Raw genomic sequence first — 24,936 nt, 5'->3', positions numbered from 1 at the left:
TTGTAAGTAAGATCACCGGCATGGTGGGAGGCAGCTCGCCTTCGGTGCCTCCATAAGCTATATGATTAGCGGTTCAATCTCGAAATAGGGCCCGCCGGGTTTAAGACAACAAATATGTAAACGGTCATGGCCCTACCCGCCCAGGCCCCTAGCCCCTGACTTGCTGAGTTTTCCTTGTCCAACATCGCTGCTGGTGCGCAACGGGGCAGAAATTTGTTTCCAAGTCCACGAGGAAACTGTTTGTTTTCACACTTTCACTTTCTCATGTGTGGTCACCATCATACTCAATAAACTGCTTCTAGTAACCCCGGGCCTTCCCTAAAAGATAGGCAGGCACGCACCGGCATCCCCTCTTCCTTCCATCAGCATTACATTTATAGTAAAAAAACAGGCAATTACAGCAGTCAGAGATCTTACAATACCACATCTGCCTCAGATCTTACATGAAATAATCGGTCTAAATCCACGTCACACTCTTAAAATAGCACTTTCCAAGCTGATGTTATTTGACCTGCACCCCGTCTGGTTTTAGGAGATGAAAATAAGTCTTCAAAGGTAAAAGCCTGGAGTTAGCCACTTTGAAAGAAAAGTTTAGAGACTCCACAGCAAGTCTGTGAAACACACTACAGTCTATGTAAGTGTTTCACTCCCCCCTCCGAACATAAAGGGTTAGCTGAAGTCTCACCCTCTCCATTAATGACTGGTATGTTATAATTAACCCTTGCACAGTAGAGGGAGGCGTCCTGGTGTGGTTCGCGTTCGACGTTCCCTGTTCTGTGCGTGTGACATCACCAGGATCGTTGTTGTCATGTGTATGGTCCTCTCTTTCCAGCGCTTCAGTTGTCGGAAGTTCTTATTCTGTACCTAAACAGCTGTCAGTGCGGAGCCTTCACAAGCCATGGAGAAGAAGAACCTGGGCCTTCCCCTGGCGCCAGAGAGTTTGTGTTTTGACAAAGATGCGTTCATGAAGGTCTGTATAGTAATGTAAGAGAAGGGAGAGTGTGTACGTGGATAATTAAGGAAAATCACAAGTTCCAGAATCCAGCCAAATATGTTGATGGCTCACAAATGTAAACTGGTGCTGCACAAGACCTTCAGCGTGTTCCTTCAAACTGGCTGCGTATAGAGAAGGGGAATTAGGGCACGGGACAAGCTGTAGGGAGGAGTCAGTTTTATGTGCACTTTTTTGACCTTTCACTATAAGGACATTTACCTGTTATTAACTTGGCAGATCCCATCGTAATCATAATGCTAACGATAAAAGCGTCTATAGCGGGCAACGTGCCATGTTGGCAGAACTATGTGTAACGCCATACATATTGCGATTAGTATCGCCTGCATTTTGTATTGGCTGGGAAGGAGGGGTAAGCACATCTAGATGTTTGCAAGATGGGGAGAAAGTTGTACATGGGATGCATGTGTAAGAAACGATTTTCTTGACAATTACCGGTGTAGATGACTCGTGGAACAGTGCTGGTATTACATTATTTCAGCTCTATGAGGGACGCCTGTCGGCATGCTGTCATAATGACTTTCTTTGTTTCTCCATTGTAAGCCGGCTGCACTGCTACTAAAATATTACAGGAACCACATATATCTTATTCGTTTCTGCTCTGTGTGTGTGCTTCTGTTGTCTGTTCACTTCAACTGAGTTTTCAATAGACTTGTGCAAAAGGTTACAATAAAAGGTGCACGCCTTTTCTCTTGGTGACTTCTTCTCAGGTCTCAAACATTTTAAACAGCATTGTAAGGACATCTTCAGGAGCCTGCGATCGATTCCTTTTCGTAGCGTGGGCCAGCCCGGGTAGAATCGAAATGTTGACGTGGGTTGTTTCTCAAAGAGGCCGGGACGTTATATGCATCCATGAACTGCTGGGCGCTATTTATTATTTTCGGGTGTTATTTTCTTTTGTTGCATCCAATGTAGCTCCTACAGACTTTTACCCTGTTTTTTTTTGTTTGGGGGGGGGCATTAGGAGGAAGTGGAGAGGTTTCAAGGCTTGCAGATATGTGTTGATTGTATTATTTGGGTACAAAGCCCAGGTACCGGCAGCACAGTTAAAATATTTTAGTGCATACCTTTTCATTTTCATTTATGGTTTTATTTTAGATTTGTTTTTATTTATTCTCAAACCTTTTACTGTCTGTACACAAGATGCGTCACCTCCATGATCCTAAAATGTGCAGCCATACAGAAGTGGTTTAATAGCACATTGGTGTCTATTATTGAAGTAGAGGTGTTACAAGATAATAATATTCATCATCCTGATACGTGCACCCAATGCATCACCACCTACCTGAACTCTCATTGATTTTTTTCTTAGAACACTGTATTTTTATGATACGTTCTATAAGGACCATAGTACATTGTCTGCTGCTCTTCGGATAGTTAGGATGAAGGATGCATCTGCTACAGCCTCCTGCATGACTTCGACACAGCACATGTTCCTATAGATGTGTACCTCTTGTTATGTACTTTTTAGTGTGACAGTGTAAATTATGACACACCCTTCCCCGTTAACACACAATTGCTGGCCACCAACCTTACATTCTAGCTAGGCAGGTTTGGGCTAATAGCCAACATTTGCTACAGCTCTCCCACAGACCCGTCCATGCGTGACCTTTCACCCTCGAGGTCCAAGTATGTCTGTCCCATTCCTTACACCGCTGCCCGCTAAACTCTACATCCCCTAGAAAAGCACATTCAACTTACTTTTTTAAAACAGTAAGTACCAGGGCCCTTGTTCTTTTGACTGCTCCTGGGTGTGTGCTTCTGATTCTGATCCTCACCCCTCTCCCTAAAGGTTAGCAAGAGCACGTCATTTGAGGGAACAATATATCGCTTAGCAGTGCCAGTTCACAGAGGCATTTCGTGGCAGGCACCGATAGTCTGTCTGGAAACCACCAGATCACAAGCATCTGCAATGCAATTATTTTCACATTTACGCAAGTTTGAGCTATTGGCATTTTAAATGACAATGCCTTTTATTTATATTTTGGTTTTAAAAACATAAATAAAGGGCATTGTCATTTACAATACCAATAGCTCAAAGTAGCGTAAATGCGACACCTATTGCATTGCAAATGCTTGTATTATTTCTTTCTAGCCCCATATGCCATTTTCTGCCTCATGACAGCAGGGAGCAGCTCTATTATCACCTTCACAGAGCTGTCTGAAAATGTGAGAGGCAATTCGATTTTGCTCAACCACAGGGAGAGCGGATTAGAAAAACTACAGAATATACAGAAATTGACTAGATTGGTTTCTGCTTCAAAATACTGCTGAGGTGTCTTGTTTGAGCATGTACTTCAATTGCAATGTAGGATAAAATGATAATAAAACACAATCTATGGAAGTTATATTTTTATTTTTTGTGCTGCAGGAGTAGCAATTGCATCGCTTCCTAAAATGCATATTTCTTTTCTGTACCTGAGGGCAGTTGCACAATTCGTATTGGAGAATATTAAGAAGGTTCTTGTCATATCAAGTCAAATTTATATTGCTGTGACTTCGAATCATTTTTAAATCAGCTATTATAGTCAACCCCTTCGTGACATGCAGCCCTTATTGTTTAGCTAAATTGGGGGTTCTCCTAAACCTCGTTCCCATCATCCTCTTAACTGCAGGGACATGAGCAGCAATGAAATGAGCAGCTTTTTTGTCGGTCATTGTTAATGGGAGAAATAGAGTTTGCTTATGGGATACATTTTCACTCTGTTGTGCAGGATCCAGATGTATGTTTACAATCTGCTGTTTTTCACCCATGTATGGTCCAAAACACACTATGGTGCCTTTTTTAAACGTTTGTCAATGTGAAACAGTATTTTTTTTACCAAATACAACTCGCTGGTGTTTTGTAGCCTTGTCTAAATGGTATAATTTTAAGTATGAATTAATACAGCCATTTTGTTTTTAGTCCAACATTTAGAGATTGTTGTCGATTTCCTAGCCACTCTTTAATGATTGTCATATCTCTGACCTCTGGATCAGTTGCCGGGTCATTGTTGCCTTCTGTATTTGGAAAGACATTTTCATATTCATGTTAATCTGGAACTTTACCATGCAGCCAGATTTTGACAACTTAGTTTATGCAAAATTAGAGCTCAGGTTCCTGAGGCTTTCTCATCTGTGATTACAGTATCAACATTTAGACACTTTTGTAAGGGAATTCTATGGAATATAGTGAGTGCCTTTCTCTAAGTTATATAAGTATTTATTTTGAAAATTAGGAGAGAGATGTACATTTCCTTCCTTTGCTCTAATGAGCATTTGTGATTTTTGAGATTGACAGTGTCCACAAAACCAGAGTAGTTGCTCGTCTACAGTCAAAATATTTTCAAAGTCTCTCTGTAGCCTAGCAAAGGGCACAGAGATGCCACTATAGCAGCAGATTGTGTGGTATACACCTGCCAGTTAACATTCACAATAATTGGAGCACTGTAAACCCATAGGATCTCTGAATACCCCTATAAGGTCTTGTGCAGGTTGTACAATTGTTCAACATCAAGGTAGTGGTTGAGTGTATATGTTAATTCAGTTAATGTATATGCTGGACACTTGAGTCTGTATCTCTGAAACTGTTGTATGCTCAGTAATATTGCTGTAGTCTAGTCCTAAGAGGACCAGATATCTGTTCAGGTCTATGAAGGGAGCAGGATAAGTACGTTTTCACTAAGGCGAGTTAATAACGATTGAAGGGAGCCATGTTCACTTTGCAGGCACGATTAAATCAGCAATTTAGAGTAACAATTTTCTGATGTGAGTGCACTAGATCATGGACTGACCTTTTTTAGGTCTCGGCCTGCGTAGGCTGCGCTTGCGCAGTCTCGCTTGTGAGACATTTTGTTTTACAGTATGGGGGCTTGAACCCGCCCCTCTTCTCCATTGGCTGGCTTCCTAAACTGAGGCCAGCCAATGGAGGAGAGGGACGTCACTCCGTTCAAGCCCAGATTTGGGGGTGTGTTTTTTACGTTCTTTCTATTTTCTTTCTCTCCTCTTCCAATTGGCTGGAATTTTACATTCCAGCCAAGGGGAAGAGGAGAGAATGAAAAACACGCCCCCCAGTCCTAAAATGTCGGGGCTTTTTCGGGAGCCATTTCTGCTGGACCGCCGCCGGAAGAAGTAGAGAAGCTGCCGAGTCCTCCGGTGAGTGCTAGCTTTTCTTGCCTCTGTTCCCTGATTGTGTCAGTTTTCTTGCCTCTTTTCCCTCGTTGTGATTGTTTTTCTGGCGTTTGCCCCCTCGTTGTTCTAGGTTTCCTGCCCCCTCGTTCTTTGTGCTTGCTCTCCTGCCCCCTCGTTTTTTGTGCTTGCTCTCCTGCCCCCTCGTTCTTTGTGCTTGCTCTCCTGCCTCCTCGTTCGTTGTGCTTGCTCTCCTGCCCCCTGGCTGTGCTTGCTCTCCTGCCCCCTGTTTGTGCTTGCTCTCATGCCCCTTGGTTGTGCTTGCTTTCCTGCCCCCTGTTCCCTCGTTGTGAGCATTTTTTCAGGCCTCCGTTCCCTGTGTGTGTCTCTGTGTGTGTGTCTGTGTGTGTGTGGCTCTGTGTGTGTGTGTGTGGCTCTGTGTGTGTGTGGGGCTCTGTGTGTGTGTGGCTCTGTGTGTGTGTGGCTCTGTGTGTGTGGCTCTGTGTGTGTGGCTCTGTGTGTGTGGCTCTGTGTGTGTATGTGGCTCGGTGTGTGTGGCTCGGTGTGTGTGGCTCGGTGTGTGTGTCTCGGTGCGTGTGGCTCGGTGCGTGTGGCTCGGTGTGTGTGGCTCGGTGTGTGTGGCTCGGTGTGTGTGGCTCGGTGTGTGGGTGGCTCTGTGTGTGGGTGGCTCTGTGTGTGGGTGGCTCTGTGTGTGGGTGGCTCTGTGTGTGGGTGGCTCCTGCCCCCTGTTTGTGCTTGCTCTCATGCCCCTTGGTTGTGCTTGCTTTCCTGCCCCCTGTTCCCTCGTTGTGAGCATTTTTTCAGGCCTCCGTTCCCTGTGTGTGTCTCTGTGTGTGTGTCTGTGTGTGGCTCTGTGTGTGTGTGTGGGGCTCTGTGTGTGTGTGGCACTGTGTGTGTGTGTGGAGCTCTGTGTGTGTGTGGCTCTGTGTGTGTGTGGCTCTGTGTGTGTGGCTCTGTGTGTGTGGCTCTGTGTGTGTATGTGGCTCGGTATGTGTGGCTCGGTGTGTGTGTCTCGGTGCGTGTGGCTCGGTGTGTGTGGCTCGGTGTGTGTGGCTCGGTGTGTGTGGCTCGGTGTGTGTGGCTCGGTGTGTGTGGCTCGGTGTGTGGGTGGCTCTGTGTGTGGGTGGCTCTGTGTGTGGGTGGCTCTGTGTGTGGGTCGCTCTGTGTGTGGGTGGGTGGCTCTGTGTGTGGGTGGGTGGCTCTGTGTGTGTGTGGGTGGCTCTGTGTGTGTGTGGGTGGCTCTGTGTGTGTGGGTGGCTCTGTGTGGGTGGCTCTGTATGTATGTGTGTGTGGGTGGCTTTGTGTGTGTGGCTCTGTGTGGGTGCAAATGCAATAGGTATCGCATTTGCGAGCGATTAAGCTATTGGCATTGTAAATTACAATGCCATTTATTTATGTTTTAAAAACAAAAGACATAAATAAAAATGTCATGAGCAATGCCAATAGCTCTTACTTTAAGAATGCCGAGACCATTGCATTGTAAATGCTTGTTGTAGTTTATGTTCCTCCCCTTCTATCATAACTCCTAGGTAGCATTAGGAGGGGCAAGATATCAACACAATGATGTCATCAGGGGACAGAGGGTGCATAATGTCTCTTTTAGCCTCACCCTGACACATTGGTGAAATGACGTCTTTGTTCCAGTCTCTCTAGTCCATCGACCTCGAACCTCAGCAAGACCTAAAGTAATCTGTATGTTGGCTTAAACTTCATGTAATCTGTTTTTCCACTTGCTATTAGCTTACTTGCGGTATTGCTGTTGTTATCTCCCTTTCTGTTGGCTGTTGGTCATTTGCTACCTTCCGTGTAGTCTCGATTCAGCGGTGCCTAACTACAGTTTTAGTCCCCTCTGCTTGCACTTCTTTTAATTGCCTGCAGTGTGCCATCTGTTTATCAGCTGTAGCCTGCCTCTGTAACTATTAACATGCGTGCGCATCCTGGCCGCCAAACTCAGTCCCGGACTCAATACTCCCCGCCCCCACTGCTTTCTGGTGTACAGAGCGACCTGTTTAACAAGTGCCCGTTATACTCTTTTATGTAATGACGGCCGCTCACAGTTCACTGAATCTCCCACCTCACGCGCTGAGTACACAGAGTTGCTTCTTAGCTGTCTTCGGCATTTGAATGCTCTTTTCTTCTTCTCCGTGGATTAATGATGCTCTGTAGGGGGGCTTAGAAGGCAAGGATGGCTAAAACGGATCAGTGCACAGCTCAATAAGAGACACAGACGTAGCGCAGATCGAGGTCCCCATATGTACAGGGGGGGGGCAGATGGCTTGGTTTCACCTGGCTTTTCTCCCCGTCTTGTGTGATGTTTCCTTGATTGTCCGATCATGCGCTCCCAGATTCTTGATCCGATTTATTTTTGTATTTTAAACTGACAGTTCTGAAGATGCACATCTTATTTCACTCCAATGGCGTTAATTCTGCCTCCTACAAGTAGTTAATACTTTGGCAACAATGTAACTTCCTCCCCACTCGTCCCTTCTCTGTGCAGTGCACACAATTAAGTGCGTGCCTCGATTTCTGTATTGTATAAGTAGACGGAACAGGCCCGGCATTTTGGGTAATTGGTTGCATTGCATCATCGTCGTTTAAAAGCATGCAATGCTAAAGTCTACGTATGCAGAGGTCTGCCATTCTGTGCGTTTGTTTCTGTGTGGGATCCATTGCGTGTGGCGCCTATGGGAAGGTTATGTGCTTGTTTTCATGTTGCGTTTTGACTTGAGATTGCATTTTGACTGAGAGTGAGATTGTGTGCATTTTGTTTGACTTCCTGCGTCACAGGTGTTGGTTTGTTGTGTGGTGTATGCACTGATGTGGAAGTTATTAGTTGTGTAGGTTTCTGTGGTTTTTCGTAGGTGCATGCGTTTGTGGGGTTGGTTGGCGATTCATATTAAGGAAACAAGCATTTGCTATGCAATAGGTCTCGCATTTGATAGAGTTTGAGCTATTAGCATTGTAATGACTATGACTTTAATTTATCTGTTTTAAAACAAATAAATAAAAGCCATTGTCATTTACAATGCCCACAGCTAAAACCCTCGCAAATGCGAGACCTATTGCGTTGCAAATGCTTGTTTGTATTAGGAACTATTTGTTTACAATGAAAATACTCATTAGCTATTAATATTATAGGTGATGTAGGACTAACCACATCAGAAACAAGCATTTACAATGCAACGGTTTCGCCTTCGGAAAAGTTTGAGCTATTGGCATTGTAAATGACAAACTTTTTATTTATGTGTTGGTTTTGAAAACAGATAAATAAATGGCATTCTCATTTACAATGCCAATAGCTTACTCTGTCGCAAATGCAAGACGTATTGCATTTGCACACACACACCCACACAAGAGCCCCCCACACACACACACACAAGAGCCCCCACACACACCACACAAGAGCCCCCCTCACACACCAGAGCCCCCCACACACACACGCAAGAGCCCCCCACACAAACACACACCCGCAAGAGCCCCCCACACAAACACACACACGCAAGAGCCCCCCACACACATACGCAAGAGCCCTCACACACACGCAAGAGCCCCCCCCCACACACACACACACGCAAAGAGCCCCACACACACGCAAAGAGCCCCACACACAAACGCAAAGAGCCCCACACACACGCAAAGAGCCCCACACACACGCAAAGAGCCCCACACACACGCAAAGAGCCCCACACACATGCAAAGAGCCCCACGCAGAGGTCAGGGGTGGCACAGAAGCAGAGTTTCACCAGCTGAGGCTCGCATGAAGCCTCTAGCATGAAATAGAGGGAGAGTAAGGGAGAAGTGATGAAAGAGAGGAGGTAAACAATGAAGGGAGAGCTCCATACGTGGGGCGGGGGGTCCAACTTGGCCAGAGGTGGAGGAGGTGGAGGAAATAGAGGGAGGGTAAGGGAGAAGTGATGAAAGAGAGGAGGTAAACAATGAAGGGAGAGCTCCATACGTGGGGCGGGGGTCGAACTTGGCCAGAGGTGGAGGAGGTGTACCCCAGATTCGAGGGACTGCCCCTTCCAGCAATCTAGGAAGCTCTTTTCAGGAGAATTTGTTTGTTCCGTTTAACGTCCTCCGTGCATGAAAAGCATAGGACAAAATAATTCCAATGGGTTAATGTCTCTATGGTTACCAGGTCACAAGCTCAAGCTCGAATGCCATCCCAGGATCCCTGGCTGACATCAAAGGGGCTGATTTACTGTAGCTGCTACTTCCTCCAGAGGCAGGCAGATGGCGTGGCCGCCTCCACGGAAGTGTGTTCTTAATCTGGGGCCCTGAGTTTTAGCTGCGATAGTAGTTTGTGCACGGGTCCTCAACGAAAACATACACCTTAGCGATGCCTATGCAATGCATGCATGAGGAAACATTATGCAGTACGTTGTATCGAAAATATTGGCGTTTCTGAAACCTTTAATGTTGCTGTCAGGAAAATATATATATAGAATACACAGTATCGTTCCGAAAAAGGCCACGTCGACCAAAGTGCTTTACTGCCGGTGGGAAGTCTGCGTTCTTAACTTAAACATAGAAACCTGCCACATATCACCACGGAATGCTTGTAACGTCAAATAAATATACAACAATAAGCTCCACTGCGGTGCCGAATATAAAAGCGATCATACTAAGAGTGCGTGCTGCACTTGAATGGGCGCCGTTTCTCATTGGAGAACCTGTTACTGAGTATCATCCCTGGGGTACAGGGGGAAATGCATTGTGTATGAACGTCCAATTGAAGAGTTGCTGGTGAACCCCTGTATTCTAAAGGCACAGTTGAATACAATCAGGAAGCAGTTGGCCCTCCCCTTAATCGGTAGGTAGATTACACACATCCAGAGTTGAAGGCATAGGATTCCTTCCATATCTCTGACAGCGGTGTGTGTGCAACACTACCACTGCCTACGCACACAACTTAACCATAAAGTAAACTATCCAGATGAATAGGATGAAAGACCACGAGCAATTAAGCAGATTAACGTGCAGTGTACGAATAGGGCCGACTGTGGGCGGACACCTTAGACCACAACAACGATTCCAAAAAACACACTTAGATGCGAACTAGTTCCCAAGAAGGCACTCGTCTGCTGTACAACCGATAGTAATATTGGAGAGCACGAATGGATGAAACGAACTTCTACATAAATGCACTGACTAGAAACAAACAGCCCAGCAAAACACAGTGCTTAAAACACCTGCTACCCGCCCTTCAATAAAATGTGTTAAACCCCATGGTAATGAGTCGCCTTAAACGACCGCACAAACGAGTTTATAGTCTACATATTTATTTCGTGCAGGGATGGAATTGCACGACAACGTTTATAAGGGGTCAGACACATCACAATGAGAAATAAACTAACCCTCAATTCTAAGCCAAATGAGCATCTTAAACAGGGAAGCATGAATAACTATAAAAACCTATCCCAGGGCGGCGTGAACACCCGAGCAACACAGCACTCACCGTGGGCGGAGGCGCGGGGCTGCAGCTGTCCTACTCGGCAACACCTGCCCGGCAACGTCCTCCTTCATTTGTAGAAGCAGCGCTCCTGCCTCAGCTGGTTTCTCCCCTCAAATCAGGGAGATCGGGTATTGGGCTGTTATCCCCGGGTCCCACGCGCAATGCGGGGCACTCGGGAGGCGAGGCGCACGTCTGTGACGGTTTGGCGAGCGAGCGCACAGCCCCCCAGCGCTTCCTCTCTTCAGCCGGTGTCAATACCGGGTGCGGGGTGGAAGGCGATCTCCCCCAGCTTCTGGGCCGAAGACTCGCCCTCGCAGGCACGGCCCCCGTCGCAGCTCCCACTGGCCTCCGCTGACGTCGAGGGTTCCCCCGGAGTCAGCCACTCACAGCGCGGCTCCCGGGGCAGATCCTGATGACGCGGCGAGGCTCCAACCAACGGCGGCGCAGCTCACGGGGACAGGCCCACTGCAGCGGCCAATCAGAGCGCGCCTCTGCCGACGAGCCTCCGAAAAGCCACCAATGCGGTCGCAGCCCCTTCGTGCCTCGGCCAAGGTGCCGAGCAGCTGCCGGTTGACCCCCGGGCGGGACGGGATACCACAATTTGTGAGGACACGGGGGGGGCGGGAGAGGACGAGGGGGGCGGGCGGGAGAGGACGAGGGGGGCGGGAAAGGACACGGACGTCGGGAGGGAGGCGGGAAACGTGGGGACGGCGGGAGGAGGGACACAAGGCAGGACAGCAGCAAGCACGGCCCGGCCGGAGGAGACTCGGGGGCGTTCCCGGCGTCGCGTGACGTCGGCAAAAGCCAAAGAATCTCGGGAACGCCCCCGTGTCTGGTCCGGCATTGATGGACAGGCCCCTCGTCCAATGGCTAGGCTCCATTTATGGAGCTAGCCAATGGGACGGGGGGGCGTGTTCCAGAGTGCTTACTGTACTCAATAGATTTCTCTGGAAGCGGAGCCTAACGGCTCCGTCCCCCAGCGAAACCTAAAAATCACTTAAGGGGCCACCATGTGTATGATTAGTAGCAGTGATCACCTCCGTGCACCAGGCATGAGCGCCAGCAGTAATGTATAAAATGCTTTGTCAATGTGGAATGCATCTACACTGGTAATACATAAGACGCTTAATAAAAAGAACACAAAAAAGAACACAATCTGTGAGAAAAATTGATCATTTTGAAAATTTATTTCATGTATGGTATTGAGCCTCAGTCCTTAAATGAAATCATCACGGATGTATTCATTCAATGACATAGTCCTCTGTTTTTTATATGTACTCTCCTTGTTTTTTTATTTGAATCGGCTTTTAATGATTTTTTTATGTTTCTACTGTATTTCTTGATGAGATTTTGATGTAACAGAAACATTGGATACCTATGTACTGTTGAGTGTATGCTTTTTTAAACAAACAAAGAAATAAATCGATATTAAAAAAAAAAAATCTGCTTTGTAGTCACTAGTAAAGGGGTTGGAATTCTACTGTTCCCACCATGCATGTGGATAGTTTGAATGCAGGTGAGTGTGTCGTACAATAGAATATACAGTCAGTGGAGAAGTGTGGCTCACTGGTTAGAGCAGGCAGACCCTGAAGCAGAGGTCAGACCCCGGACCAGGGTTCAATTCCCGATGCGGCAGGGTCTTGAGCTCAAATGTCCATGGACTCGATAATTCTCGCTTTGGTGCCTGACCTAATCATGGGTTCACACTCTGCAACTCTGGGCATTAAGCTTGCTTAATCTCCACAACGGCCCCCTCGCGGCGGGATGCCTGGCTTTCACCTTGGGGATGCCCTGTAGGGGCTATCTCACAGGGAAAAGCCAGGACGGGTTCCCAAGGCAAGCGCAGAGATACCCCTTCGGGGGTCGATTCAGGCGCTATATAAGAAACATAATAATAATAATAATAATAGCACTAGAGTAGCAATTTTTCCAAAGGAAACACGTTTTGTTCACATGACTGTACAGTACCCAATTCTTTTGGTACAAGGGGTCCCTCAACTTTTTACAAATACTAATACATAACAGCCATAGATAGCTGCAGTGCCCCGGTACCAAATTAGTATTATTAGTAATAGTTTTCCCTACACTGTTTGAATTTTATCACTCAGATATTTCGATTTGGCAAAAAAAAGAAAAAATACATATATACATATATATATATATATAACCTGCACATGGAAGAGCTACTTCCAGGTAGCTGGAGAGCTACCAGTATCTCACGAGCTACTCGCTGGAGAAGCCTGCCCTAATCTTATTGCACAGCTATTTGATGTATGAACTACACCTGCTTGATGCTCCTACTGCAATAACAATTATCTTTATACAGTGCTCTAATAATTCTTAGGACCAGGTCCATTACATATAAAATATAGAAATAAAAGTGTGCATTTATAAGAGTTTTGATCGTTCCTTCAAAGATGACCTGAGCTGCTGAAAAGCCATGGCTCTTTCATAAGCTGCTGGGTGTAGGGTCACATTCAGTGCTTGTTCTAGGGCCAGTCATTCCCAGTTGGGAATTTTTACAAGGGAGGTCTTCTGGTGGACTGGTTGTATGGGTTAAAATTAATTTAAAATTAACTATACATGTCATGACTATACCCTCGTTAGATGTTTTTGGGCTGAAGATAAAAACTAACCTAATGGAAGTATACTTACTCAACGTTTATATTAGACCAAGGTTGTCCACCATAAAGTCCCCAGTGATGCCCCCTTATATAGAGAGCTCTTCACTCTGTGAGTTCTGAGGGTGCTGCCTTTATTGGCAGAGATTTCAGCTGCAGATTCGAGCCCTTAGAGGGCATGGAATCGATACTAGAGGAAGAAGTCACAGCAAGAGGCATTGCAACTCTTAATACAGACACCTCTGTCCCTTGTACAGTAACAGTTATGCTATTTGCCCATTTTGTTGCAGAACACGGGATGAGACCCTGCAATGGTAGGTTCCCCTCTGACAGCCATTGCGCCCATATTTTTAAAAGAAGCGCAACTAAGTCAAGAATCGATTACATCTTGGCGAGCATTGCATATTGGGGATATCCAAGTGATTTCAAAGTGGACAATAGGGAAAACGCGATCATTTCCCTTTGTATTTGACTGTGACAGGGAGTCTGATTGAGACACGGGTTGCTAACATCATAAATAACCCTGCTCAGCTGATAATCAGTAATAACCGTAGGACAGTCAGATGGTCTTATATTGCATATAGAGTTGATTCCTTGACTGGCATTTATAATGCCTTCTCAAAATAGGCTCTCTCCCTTTATTGACAGTTGCCAATATGATATACTGAAAGTAATAGTCCACCATTCTTTGGTTGAGAATATGAATTTTTTTTTGACTAAGCCCCAAAGAACAACTTTAAATATTGCTGCACCTAGAGGTCCAGCTAATAGCCCTTGGTATAATAAAGACTGTTTGTCTGCCAAGAGAAATGTGGAGTAGGTAAGATATTTTAGGGCAGAATACAAGAAAGTGCTCAACTTGGCAGCAAAGATTGTAGTACTACTATAGATCATTAACTGGATCCTTGTACCTGGAGTAGGCATTTCTATAATTTATACTCTGAAGCACCAGAGCCTTGTCAAAAATGTAATGAGCTCCTTCAGGCTTTACCCGACCAAGAAACAATATTCACTTCATACTTTAGCATAGATGAGACCAGGGCAGCGACTGACACAATTAAAATAGAGAAAGCTCTGGGCCCGAACAAAATACATGGGGATCTTTTGAAGTATGACTCTTTCGTGTGGGTACCATATGAAAACTTGTTATGTAACGCTGTAGCCTCCGGAGAATCAGTGCCAAACATGGAAGGAGGCTGAAATCGTCCCTATTTATAAAAAAGGCAACGAGCAAGATCCGGCCAACTATAGGCCTATTAGCCTAATCGATACTTTTCAAAAAGTCTAGGTAAAGCAGATAGTAAATGAACTTTACTAATGGATAGACGAGAACGATATTCTCTCCCCCTGCCAGGCGGGATTTAGGTCACAGATGAGCATGATCGACCACGTTTTTAGGCTTTCATATATAGACTGGAAATATGTAAAACTGAAGGCAGGACATTTGAATGTAGCTTTCATTGATTTAAAAGCTGCTTTTGATCAAGTGCCAAGGGGACTTTCATGGAAATCATTAAGAACACAAGGCATAACCAATGAAATTCTGACAGATAATCTGGTTCATTCAAGACAACTATGCTAAAGTGCGTTGGGGCCAGAGCGGTGAACTCACTGATGCTATCGCTTTTAGAAGGGATGTGAGACAGGGATGCATATTGGCACCTACCCTTTTCTCATTAAATGCTAACAATATTGTTCATTATCTACAGAAATGTAATCATGAGTCACCGAAATTAAGAGGAGTTCCCATATCTGCACTAATGTTTACCCACAATATGATCTTACTGTCACAGACATCGAGGGGGCTACAAAGGCTGCTTGATAGCTTTAGTTACTATTATAGACTGAAGGGACTTGAAATGAACTGCAGCAAGACCAAATATATGGCCAGGAGGCCGCTTAGGGGTTTTAAGAAAGATATTGTTATTGGCCATTTTTTACTGGAGCATGTGTCGAACTTCAGTTACCTTGGAATTACGATTGATGCAAAACTTTCATGGAAACCACATATTAACAAAGCAGAGGTAGTTTTTCTTCGAAAATCCCATGCCAATTGCAAAAAAGCACCAAGCAACTAAGTTGGAGGCAGTACCTTCAGCAATGGAGGTCTACAGATGTAGGACTCAAACAGCAACCCGTTACGGGGCGGTACTATGGGTAGGGTAAAATCTGAGTTCCCTTAGTGTGGGAGGATACAAAATAATCCAGGCATTACTGTGTCTTTCTAAAAATATACCTTTGATCCCATTGCTCATGATACTGGGATCAAGAGACTAGAATACGTAGCTGCTCTGAGACCGGTATTATATTGGATAAGAATCTGGGTCACACAAGAACCTAGCCCCTACAGGCTAGGATTTAGGCAGCTTGAGGATAAACAGCTCACTTTTCCATGGTTTCGCCGTGTGCGGACCTGGTTTAGTGAGGTGGCCTGAGCAGTGTCTGGAATATATCCTTGCTCTCTGATTGCCCACTCTAAGAATGAGTTAAAGTGCGTTTATTGGGGATTTATATTAAACAGGGCGCAAGAGAAGTGTGGCTCAACGGTTAGAGGTGGCAGACCAGGAGGCAGAGGTCGGCCCGGGACCAGGGTTCAATTCCCGACGTCGCCGGGTGCAGGACCAATGTCAGCGGGCCCGATAAATCTCGCCTCGGTGACACTCTAACCATGGGGTCCCACGCTGCAACTCTGGGCAATAGCTTGCTTAATCTCCACTCCGGCCCCTTTACCGCCGGGGATGCCTGGCTGCACCTTGGGGATGCCCAATAAAGGGACCATCTCACAGGGAAAGCCAGGACGGGTTCCCCAGTGGTACAGCGCTGGGACGCCCCAGGGTAACCACACGCTCTATAAATCCAACATTCATTCATTCATTTCGACCCTAAGATGGGAAGACTACCCTCACAGTTCATAAGTTTCAAGCCACTGCCAAGTTTTGAACCTTATCTTGATGATCTACAATCCCCAACTAGCAAAGACACTTTTCCTGAAGTTTCGTTTCAAGACCCTCCAGATCAACTCGATTATAGCTAAATGGTTGTCCAGTAGAACAGTAGAAGGGGAAACAAACTGCCCTTTATGTACTTTGAATGTCGAACTAAATATTGTGCACATCTTATTTTTCTGCCCGGCATATGCCCCTATGAGAACAAAATGTGTCAAACCACTGTATTTAAACTTGGGGATTTGGACTTTTTCAGAGGCTTCAAGAATTTTAAAAACGGACGCATCACAGTTTATAGAGTTTGGAGTTAGTAGATGTCTGATTGCAAGTGTACGAAAGATAGGATTGAAATTTTTGTTTTTTTTCGATTGAATTGCGACTTTTAGATCAATGTTAGCTAAATATTTATTATGATGCTGAATAGTAAATACTTTGTTATGAGTTTTTATATTTGTTGTATTTTAATATTATGCTTGTTATGGTTATTTTAACTGAATTAATAGCTGTTTGAATTGACAACTCTTTATAAGTACTGTAGTTGATTGGTCTTATCAATAGGTACAATAAAAGGGAATGTGCCCAGCAGCAGAACATTAGCAGGGGTGCTTTGTTACTAGAGCTGGAAGGAAAGCCGATCAGTCACTCGTTTAGATTGTTTATGTATCACCGCAAACAGTTATACCATGGAATAAACTATCTTGTTTAAGATCCTCCTGACAATTTAAATCCATATGGAATAAACCAGTGGGGACCAAATTATCAGTTGGTTCTAACTGTTTCCTAATAATATTGCAATGGAGGGTGAAAGTATTATGCAGGTCAGAAAGTTTGGTTTATTGTCATTCTGGAACTGAGTTGGCAAAGGGTGCAGAGTCCATCAGGAATAAGTCACTGGACCCACTGAAAATAGACTGCATGTGATGGAAACAATTTACAGGTTCTACGAACAGCTAAACACAAATGTGCCCCGAACTGTAGCTGACATAAGTTTTTTATTTTTTCAGATGGGAAAAATATCAAGATGCGCGTCATTGGTGGTGTTTGTCTAGCAGTCCTAATTATAATTATTCTTGCTCTGGCAACTGCTCTCTCAGGTGAGGTTTCAGAACTTATCTTTAATCTAGGCATTACTATTGTGATTTTGAGGGAATGCTGTTGTAGAAAATAAATATTGATGTTGTGAAGTGAGGAAGATTCCAGGTAAAGTGAAACACTGAAGCTTATCCAGCAGAAGTACAATGCCGCATCATCTGCCACTGGCATCCAATAACTGACCAACCATCCATAGAATCTTGGCAGAAAGCTTGGAGTGTACCAATGAGTTGTAACCTGCCATGGTTGTAATACATTCTGTGCACAGCTTCTCTGTTTCCCTTCCCTGCTCAGCCAGTGTGCAATGTCCTAGAATGTTGGTGAGTGACTGAAAGAGTGGATAGTTAGAGTGGACTGAGCAGAGAGGATGATACTCCTGGTAGAGTTTTGCATTAAGTAAATTGTAAGCTGTAACCTATCCTGTAACCTCTTCAATAAACCTACAACCTGTGATTCTACATGAACTGGCTATATGACTTCAACCCATCAAGTTTCAAAACAATGTACGGTCTGTATTCAGCATTCTCTATTTCAGGCCAAGCTGTAGGACTAGATTGTTGGATCCTCTAAAAGTGTAGGATTACATTCAGAATCTTGTGTTGGCAAAAACAGGGGATTTAGTTCTATGGAGAAAACAGGATTTGGATGCAGGCTGTTGAATAAAGTCCTTTTGCCTGATTGATACTGCAATTCATAAAGTGAACACAGAGCAGCACCTTAGTGAGCAGATCTCAAAAATGATAATGTGGGAGATTCTCAACTGGATAATATTCCTTTATTGAGAACATTGTATGATTTCGCTTCTGACAAAAAATTGTATTTCTTTTAAAAAATGGTCTTCATTTTTGAGCTCCCTTTGCCACACAGTCAGTTGCTGCAGTCGCTATGCCAATCTTTGCAGGTGGCCAACCCCTCATGGACAGCACCCAAATGTATACATGTTCATGTAATTTTTTTACGTTTTTTTCAGGATACTTTTGTTGTACCGTAGCTGAAGCAACATCCCTATGGTACCACCGCAAGACCATGCAAGCTTTATTTAGTGAAGCTTGCCTGGTTACTGCGGACGTTCAGCGGGACCAACCATCCTTATATCCTGTTTTTAACCCTTTGAAGGCCACCCTGAGCATCAATTTAAATGAAAATATTTCAAAATGGCTGAACGAATGTGTACCAAGTCACTAAAAGCATGCTTCCTTAGCAATCTTCTAATTTTCATTCAGATATTTCTTTCTGTTTTGCTTTCCCAAATTTCCATTGAGAATAAAAAAGTTATGTTTTGGGACCTCCCCTTCCTTTTTGCTCAGCCACACTGTACGGATTACACGGAAACTTTCCATAAAGGAGCTGAGGTGGAAAAGGTTTTTTATTTTGGAACGTTGGAAAGTTTTGTGAAGATTTGTCAAACATTACCCAAGTTATTAATTTAAAAAAAGGCTTTCTTTCTTTAGAAACTCTGACCTGACTATAAATACTGTAACTATACAGCGGTGACCACCATTGTGTAATATATGTTTTTAGCATTTGTGGCTGTTGATACACATGCTTTGAATACTTCATCTAGTGTTGGACATGGACATTTGCAAGCTGTTTTACTTTGAAGTAGGTTCTCAAATCACAGGATATAGTGTGACTCCTCCTCTTGATATGCATTGCCCATGGACACCCACTGCATGCTAGATGTTTGTTTTTTCCACCATTGCGTTCATGCCTGGATAGGGGGGAGACTACGGTGCTCATTTTCCTTGATTTGAGCGCCCAGCCTTTTAAAGTCTCTCCAGTCGGCAGGAGTTGAAGACCTTGCTCTAACTTGGTTGTTCTCCTTTCTCAGTGACCGTACATTCCAGGTCATCTCCTCTAAATCTTCATCTACCATCCGTTCATCTGCGTACGGAGTTCCCCAGGGGTCCACTTTGAGCCCTGTACTCTTTAACATCTATGTTAGACCCCTGGCGTCTATTGTGGAGGATGCATGCTTATCCCTCTACTCGTACGCTGATGACACGCAAATAATTTTTTCTCTGTCCCCCACTAAGGAAGGTTCTGTATCCTCCCTTCAGTTTGGTCTACGGCGGGTGTCCGAGTGGATGTGTGCTAATCTGCTGAAACTAAACGGAGACAAGACCGAGGTTGTTATTTTAGGTTAACACAAGCATCTCTGGGGTCCCCAACATTGGCCTCAAGAAATGGATATTCTCCCTCTACCGGTTACCCAAGTCCGTAACCTTGGGTTTATTATTGATAACAACCTCTCAATACTTTGACATCTCCTTTCAGGTCACCACTGATAATCTTTGTACTAAGTGCACAAAACTATCAGTCCAAGATTCCACCCTTCAGGATAACTAACGCTCCAAAGGTGCGGCTGTGGTCTCTTATCTGCGTATAACGCCATCAACTTTGTTCCGTGCCAAGATGACTGGATGATCAAGAAGAGCAGCAAATACAGTGCTTGGCACACACTCAATCAGTAGTGACACGACTGCACAGGCCAGGGTTTACCATCAGTTTAAAAAACCCCATCTCCAACCCCAACAAATCCAACTCTTCTTAGACTTAATTCTAAATGCTGTCACCACCCAGGCATAATGCTGCTGCCTCTTTTACACTCATGATGTTCTGTCACTGTAAGAACAGTATTGACACTGAAGTGGATGATAGCTTCGTGCCTTGTGATGGTCGCACACCACACTGCATATGTGCTTGCTTCAGGAATGCTTTGAGAGGTAATGGCCACAGGCGGAGGGTCAGTGGGAGGATCTAGTGTTGGTAAAGGTCAAAACCCAGGCTACCCCTATAATGGAAACAGCAACAACTTGTCATTCGTCAGGCCTTTCCTCAACCCTCTCCCGCACATGACCATTACACCTGACATTTCACTCACAGGCGTGAGATCATCTTCATAACATGACCATTAAGGTTTGGGACTGAACACACAGGTCCTCCACAGGTACTTCTGCCTGAGGGACACTCCGTACATCGACCTATTCGCCACTACTGCAAATGCAAAATGCCCAAGCTTTGCCTCCAAATTCCCACACTTCGTTTGAGTGCAATGCACTATGGATTTTGGTCCGGGATTTTTTATTACACCTTTGTTCCTCTGACACTCATTCCCTACATGGTCACGAAAATGAGGCTGGTATCCGTGAATGTCATCATAGTAGTGCCAACCTAGTCCAAACAACCTTGGTAATCTATGATCCTGGAGATGTTAGTCAGCCCACAAGAGAAGCTGCAATTAAAAATGAACCTCTCACTCAACACGCCCCCATCCTCTCCCCCAGAAGCCAGCAATGATCACAGATTTTTGAATCTCGTTTTTATCTTATGTTTTGTCATTGCACAGTACACGTCCACAACACTACACCACACTTACACTACTCACCTGCTAGGTGAGAAATTCAAGTATCACTTTCGAACAGTGTACCTTTTTTTGTTAGCCTGACATGTTAGACATGTAGTGGAACAGACTACAGAAATATAACATCTTAAAACGAGTTTTAGCCTGCCTTGACATCCACCTTCCAGCTTAAGAAAGAAGAACTGCAAATGGCTATTACCACTGGGTAGTCCAGTGCTCGTATTGCCTGATCATTTAGTCCTAGGCCCTTTAATCCTGCTGGACCACATAGGTGACCGGTGGAGTAAGGGATATGCAATAACATGTGCCACCAGAGTGGGCATGGAAACTAATAACTTCTCAAGTATTTCTTTGGACCGCAACTTGCAACACAATACTTTATTGACCTCTTACATGAAATGCAGAGCACAATGTGCTTGCTTAGTCTCACTGGGTCGTCAGGTGATACAAAGATTCTAGTTAGGAGTGAGCACAATATTGCGCCTGAAGGTGAATTGAATATCTAAGATGATTCCATCATGCCCTGGGGCAGATTTCTGAGTGTTGCGCCTCTTTCACTCCACAACCTCCTTGCCCAGCGAGTAAAAAGCCAAGGTGATTTGTTGATCCACCCTTCAACCAACCTGGCCGAAACAACAGAACGCCTGAAGAGAAGTTTATCACTTTGGATAATGACTGAAGCGAAGTCAATGGTATTTTCCTCCCACAACAGGTTTGGGTTTGAACTGGCTGTGTGTTCCCCCAGAGTGGCTGAAAATCAGAAAGAACCTTCCCTTGCTTCCCACCGATAAATGTCAGGACAGTTTACGTACCCATAAAACATAACAAAAAGTTGTTTCATAAAAGTAATACTAACTTGTTCCATCCCTGAGCTAATTATCTGCTGTTTCTAAAGTAAAAGAATACAACTTTGATTTGATTTTATGTCTTCTGATCCCCACATACCAGGATTAATTTTTAACGCTGGAGTCTTTTCATAAACATGTTATTTGCGTGGGCTGTGGTTCCTTCTGTACCGTAAAATAGTAGATTTGTGACACAGTACTGAATGTGTCATTAACAGTTTGCCCCAATGTTCTCCTCAAAGCCCTTCAGGAAAAAGAGCTTTGAGATGTCTAGGGAGGGAGTAAGAGAAGAGAGAAGCATAAGACAGGGGAGTAATTCGCATTGGCCAACAAAGAAATTAAAGGTTAGTGGGTGGTGGTTTAGGAAACAGGCAAGGTGAGTGTTCACCATAAAGAGGAGAGAAAATGAAGGCTTGCGGGATAGGCCCATGGTGGGAAATGCAGCATGAGAGGTGAAAGTAAGTGGATACAGTGTTGGGAATGAAAATGCAGAAGATTACAATTATACAAGATATTTAAATTACAAGTTGGAGCTTCAATAGGTGAAATTTTAATTATTTTCAGGTGTGTAGAAAGTCCATATTTTGGACATATGTCTTTGGGTAGAGAGCTGAAATGGCAGGGAGCTGGTCCTGAGAAAGATTAGGTTGCAACAAGGTGTATTCTGGACTTTAAATTTAAGCCTAAAACCTTTCTACTCCTGATATTGTTTTAACAGTTAAAGAAGATGATAAGTAGTCTGAATTTTGACGGTGGATGGCTTTAAATGTGATGCAGGGAACCTTGCATTTCGCGAGGCGTCACGTCAATATGTACCCAAACAAAAACTATATCTAATATTCCAATGCAGTTTTATTACACAATGGATCATATAAAAACAATAATATCAACATAATTAAGTGCAACTTGTTCTATACCCACAAAAACAACTATTCAAAATCTAAAGCAATTTCTGTAGTTAAGAGGCTGTCTTCAGCCTCCACAGTCCATAGACAACTATAAGGATACAATTGTTCCAGATTCGTGATCAGTTGATATCACAATCCTGATTATTGTTCCATAGTCGATTATTCTCAAATTCACAATAGTTAGGATTTGAATATAGTATTTTATGCTATATTTATTTATATCTCTTTAAGTTTCCCTTTCTTTTAAATTTCCTGAATAAAATGCAAGACGTCTTACATGGTGGCATCCTTTTCATCTGTTAGTTGGCGGTCAGTCAATCACTCAGAGATATCCAGTTCACGTTATCAGTGTGTGCTTCCATTGACCTTTGGGTATGCTGAATTCTCGTGTCAAGAGACTACTTATGGATGAAGTGCCCTCACGACCACCCACATATGCAATGGGCTATTTGGGATGCTCATTCAAAGGCTATTCCATCCAGTTTACCCGTTGTCAGTCTTCTTACGCAGTTGCTTAGTATATTGTATTACGATTGATGGTTCTGTGGCACTTGACTCCTTTCTGTGCTTTCCATATTTTTTTAATGCAGAGTTCATATGCTGGCTGAATGTAATTAAAAAAAGCTAATTTGAATACACTCTTGAAAGTGTTCACCAAATCTGGACAGTGTGCTCCTAAAGGTAATATACCGGCAACCAAATAACTAAATTCTGTTTCCTCACAGGGAAAAGAAAGATGAACAAAGCTAATACCAAGTTGTATGACTTGGCTTTTTTATGTGCAATTCTGGCATTTGGGCCAAGTGTAATCCTAAAATGAACAGGATGAGGTTTAGCCTCTGCAGTGATATTGCCACAAAATGAGCACTATTTAACAACAAGGGGTGGTGATGGACAGAGTCTCTGAATTAAGCAGCATACTCTCACCCAGTCAAGAAATCAGGGCTAGATCCAACACCGTTTTTTAGCTCACTGCACCATCCCAGCTCAGAACCTGGCTATATGCAAATTAGTCTGTTGCTGTCCCAGTGCATGATGGGAACAGGGCAAACCAAACTACTAAGCCAATTCTTACACTGGGAAGGAAACAAGCTTCCGGGCACAGCATTTCATTTAACATTAAAGTTCAGTTAACTTGCCTTATTTAAATGGAATGTCCAGGCAAGCATGGTTGCTGCTCTAATGGAGGAAAAGTAAGTGTGTTTACTGCACACACAAGTATCAATTTAAAGGCAGATTTAAGTTACTAGTTTAATAGGGAGAGAAGTTGTGTGTGTTTTCTGGGCGGGTGGTTGGGAGACTTAATATGGTAGTGCAGGACAGGAACTTCTAATGAAAGCATAGTGGAGATCATATGTGGTAACCCAAAGCCATCGTTGGGTTTGTAGATATCGATTCATACCACTACCTTCTGTATCAAATCGTCAAATGTTAATTGATCCAGGGCAATGTATCCAAAGTCCCCAAAATGGCGAGGCAAATTCAGAATGCCTGCCACTCTCCATGCAGCCTAAGGAATCATTGTTACAATGCAGTCTACGTGCACAACATGCGATGAAATGGTTGATACATACATACATAACTTATTCGTAGCCAACACATGCTGGAAGAGCCGTCCTTTGAAGAGGAGGTCTCCTTTGACTTCTGGTCCTGCTGTTGTCCTCTATTCTTAGATTCTCACACTTTTCTTTGTAATTGCAGTTCTACAAACCAAACCCTGCGATCCTGGGAAAGAGAGGAAGGATCATTCTCTGCTTCCATGTCAGGATGGGTGGATCTTTTACTTGGGCATCTGCTACTTCTTTTCTGAAACTGAAGGGAACTGGACCGACAGCCAACGCTTCTGCGCCTCCCAAAATGCCTCCCTTGCCGTCATTGCAACACAAAAGGAAATGGTAAGTTTACTCAATAATATGGGGCATTTCAAACGTAGACATGGTATAGGTGTAGGTTGGTGTGTGACATCTTTCATTAACATGCAAGCTTTTGGTATGACATTACTCTAATGTGAAATAATTAAGCAATCAAAAGTTTCAAAGCCTGCAACAAGGGTCATCACCACCCACACTGTGTCTCCTGCAGCCTTTGAATGTCACCACTGGACATTGAGTCTCACCCTTCGCTGTAGCGTGTCTCGCATTAATATTAGTCCACGGTTTTCACTTTTGCTTCTTTTTTGATAATTGTATACTGAATAAAATTTATTTTGGCACATCGAAACATTGCTGTCCTCTGGCTTCTCTTTACACTGTAGGAATGTTTTAGGTCAACGTGTCTATCTCAGCTGTTTTTCTCCACTCCCACCAGTGGCCATGGGAGCTCCAGCTTCAGATTTAGGTTTGCTCTTTTTAATCTAGAATCTCCAAGATGTTTCTTATAGATTTAGGTAATCATTTTGTCATTTTCTTTTAATATATGAAATAAAGGGGCACCTGGAAAATAGCAATGATTCTGTGTCATGTTCAGTGGAACAAATTATCTAAAAAATATTTACATTCATACAGAGTTTTTGTTCTGCCTGGTCGCCCAGATTTTCCTGAAGAATGTCTTAGCCCCAGATCACTGT

The 24,936-nt window shown here is 44.1% G+C and overlaps 1 protein-coding gene across 3 annotated transcripts in view; it reads left to right on the top strand.

Annotated features, from left to right (window-relative positions):
• Positions 1 to 24,936, top strand: part of LOC147663158 (C-type lectin domain family 2 member B-like) — a 144,712-nt gene that overhangs the window by 17,294 nt on the left and 102,482 nt on the right. For all 3 annotated transcript variants that reach the window (XR_015305419.1, XM_086950625.1, XM_086950626.1), the window contains exons 2-3: positions 17,166 to 17,255; positions 24,072 to 24,265. Coding sequence is in view for 2 of the 3 variants with exons in the window: in XM_086950625.1 (XP_086806751.1) it covers positions 17,166 to 17,255; positions 24,072 to 24,265 (284 nt within the window). In the remaining variant the exon portion in view is untranslated. The remainder of the gene's footprint in view (positions 1 to 17,165; positions 17,256 to 24,071; positions 24,266 to 24,936) is intronic.

This window comes from Lissotriton vulgaris, unplaced genomic scaffold (assembly GCF_964263255.1).
Source record: "Lissotriton vulgaris unplaced genomic scaffold, aLisVul1.2 SCAFFOLD_3316, whole genome shotgun sequence".
In the NCBI taxonomy this organism is placed as follows: domain Eukaryota; kingdom Metazoa; phylum Chordata; class Amphibia; order Caudata; family Salamandridae; genus Lissotriton; species Lissotriton vulgaris.
Note: the sequence above shows the minus strand (reverse complement) of the source record. Positions and strands in the feature narration are given on the sequence as shown.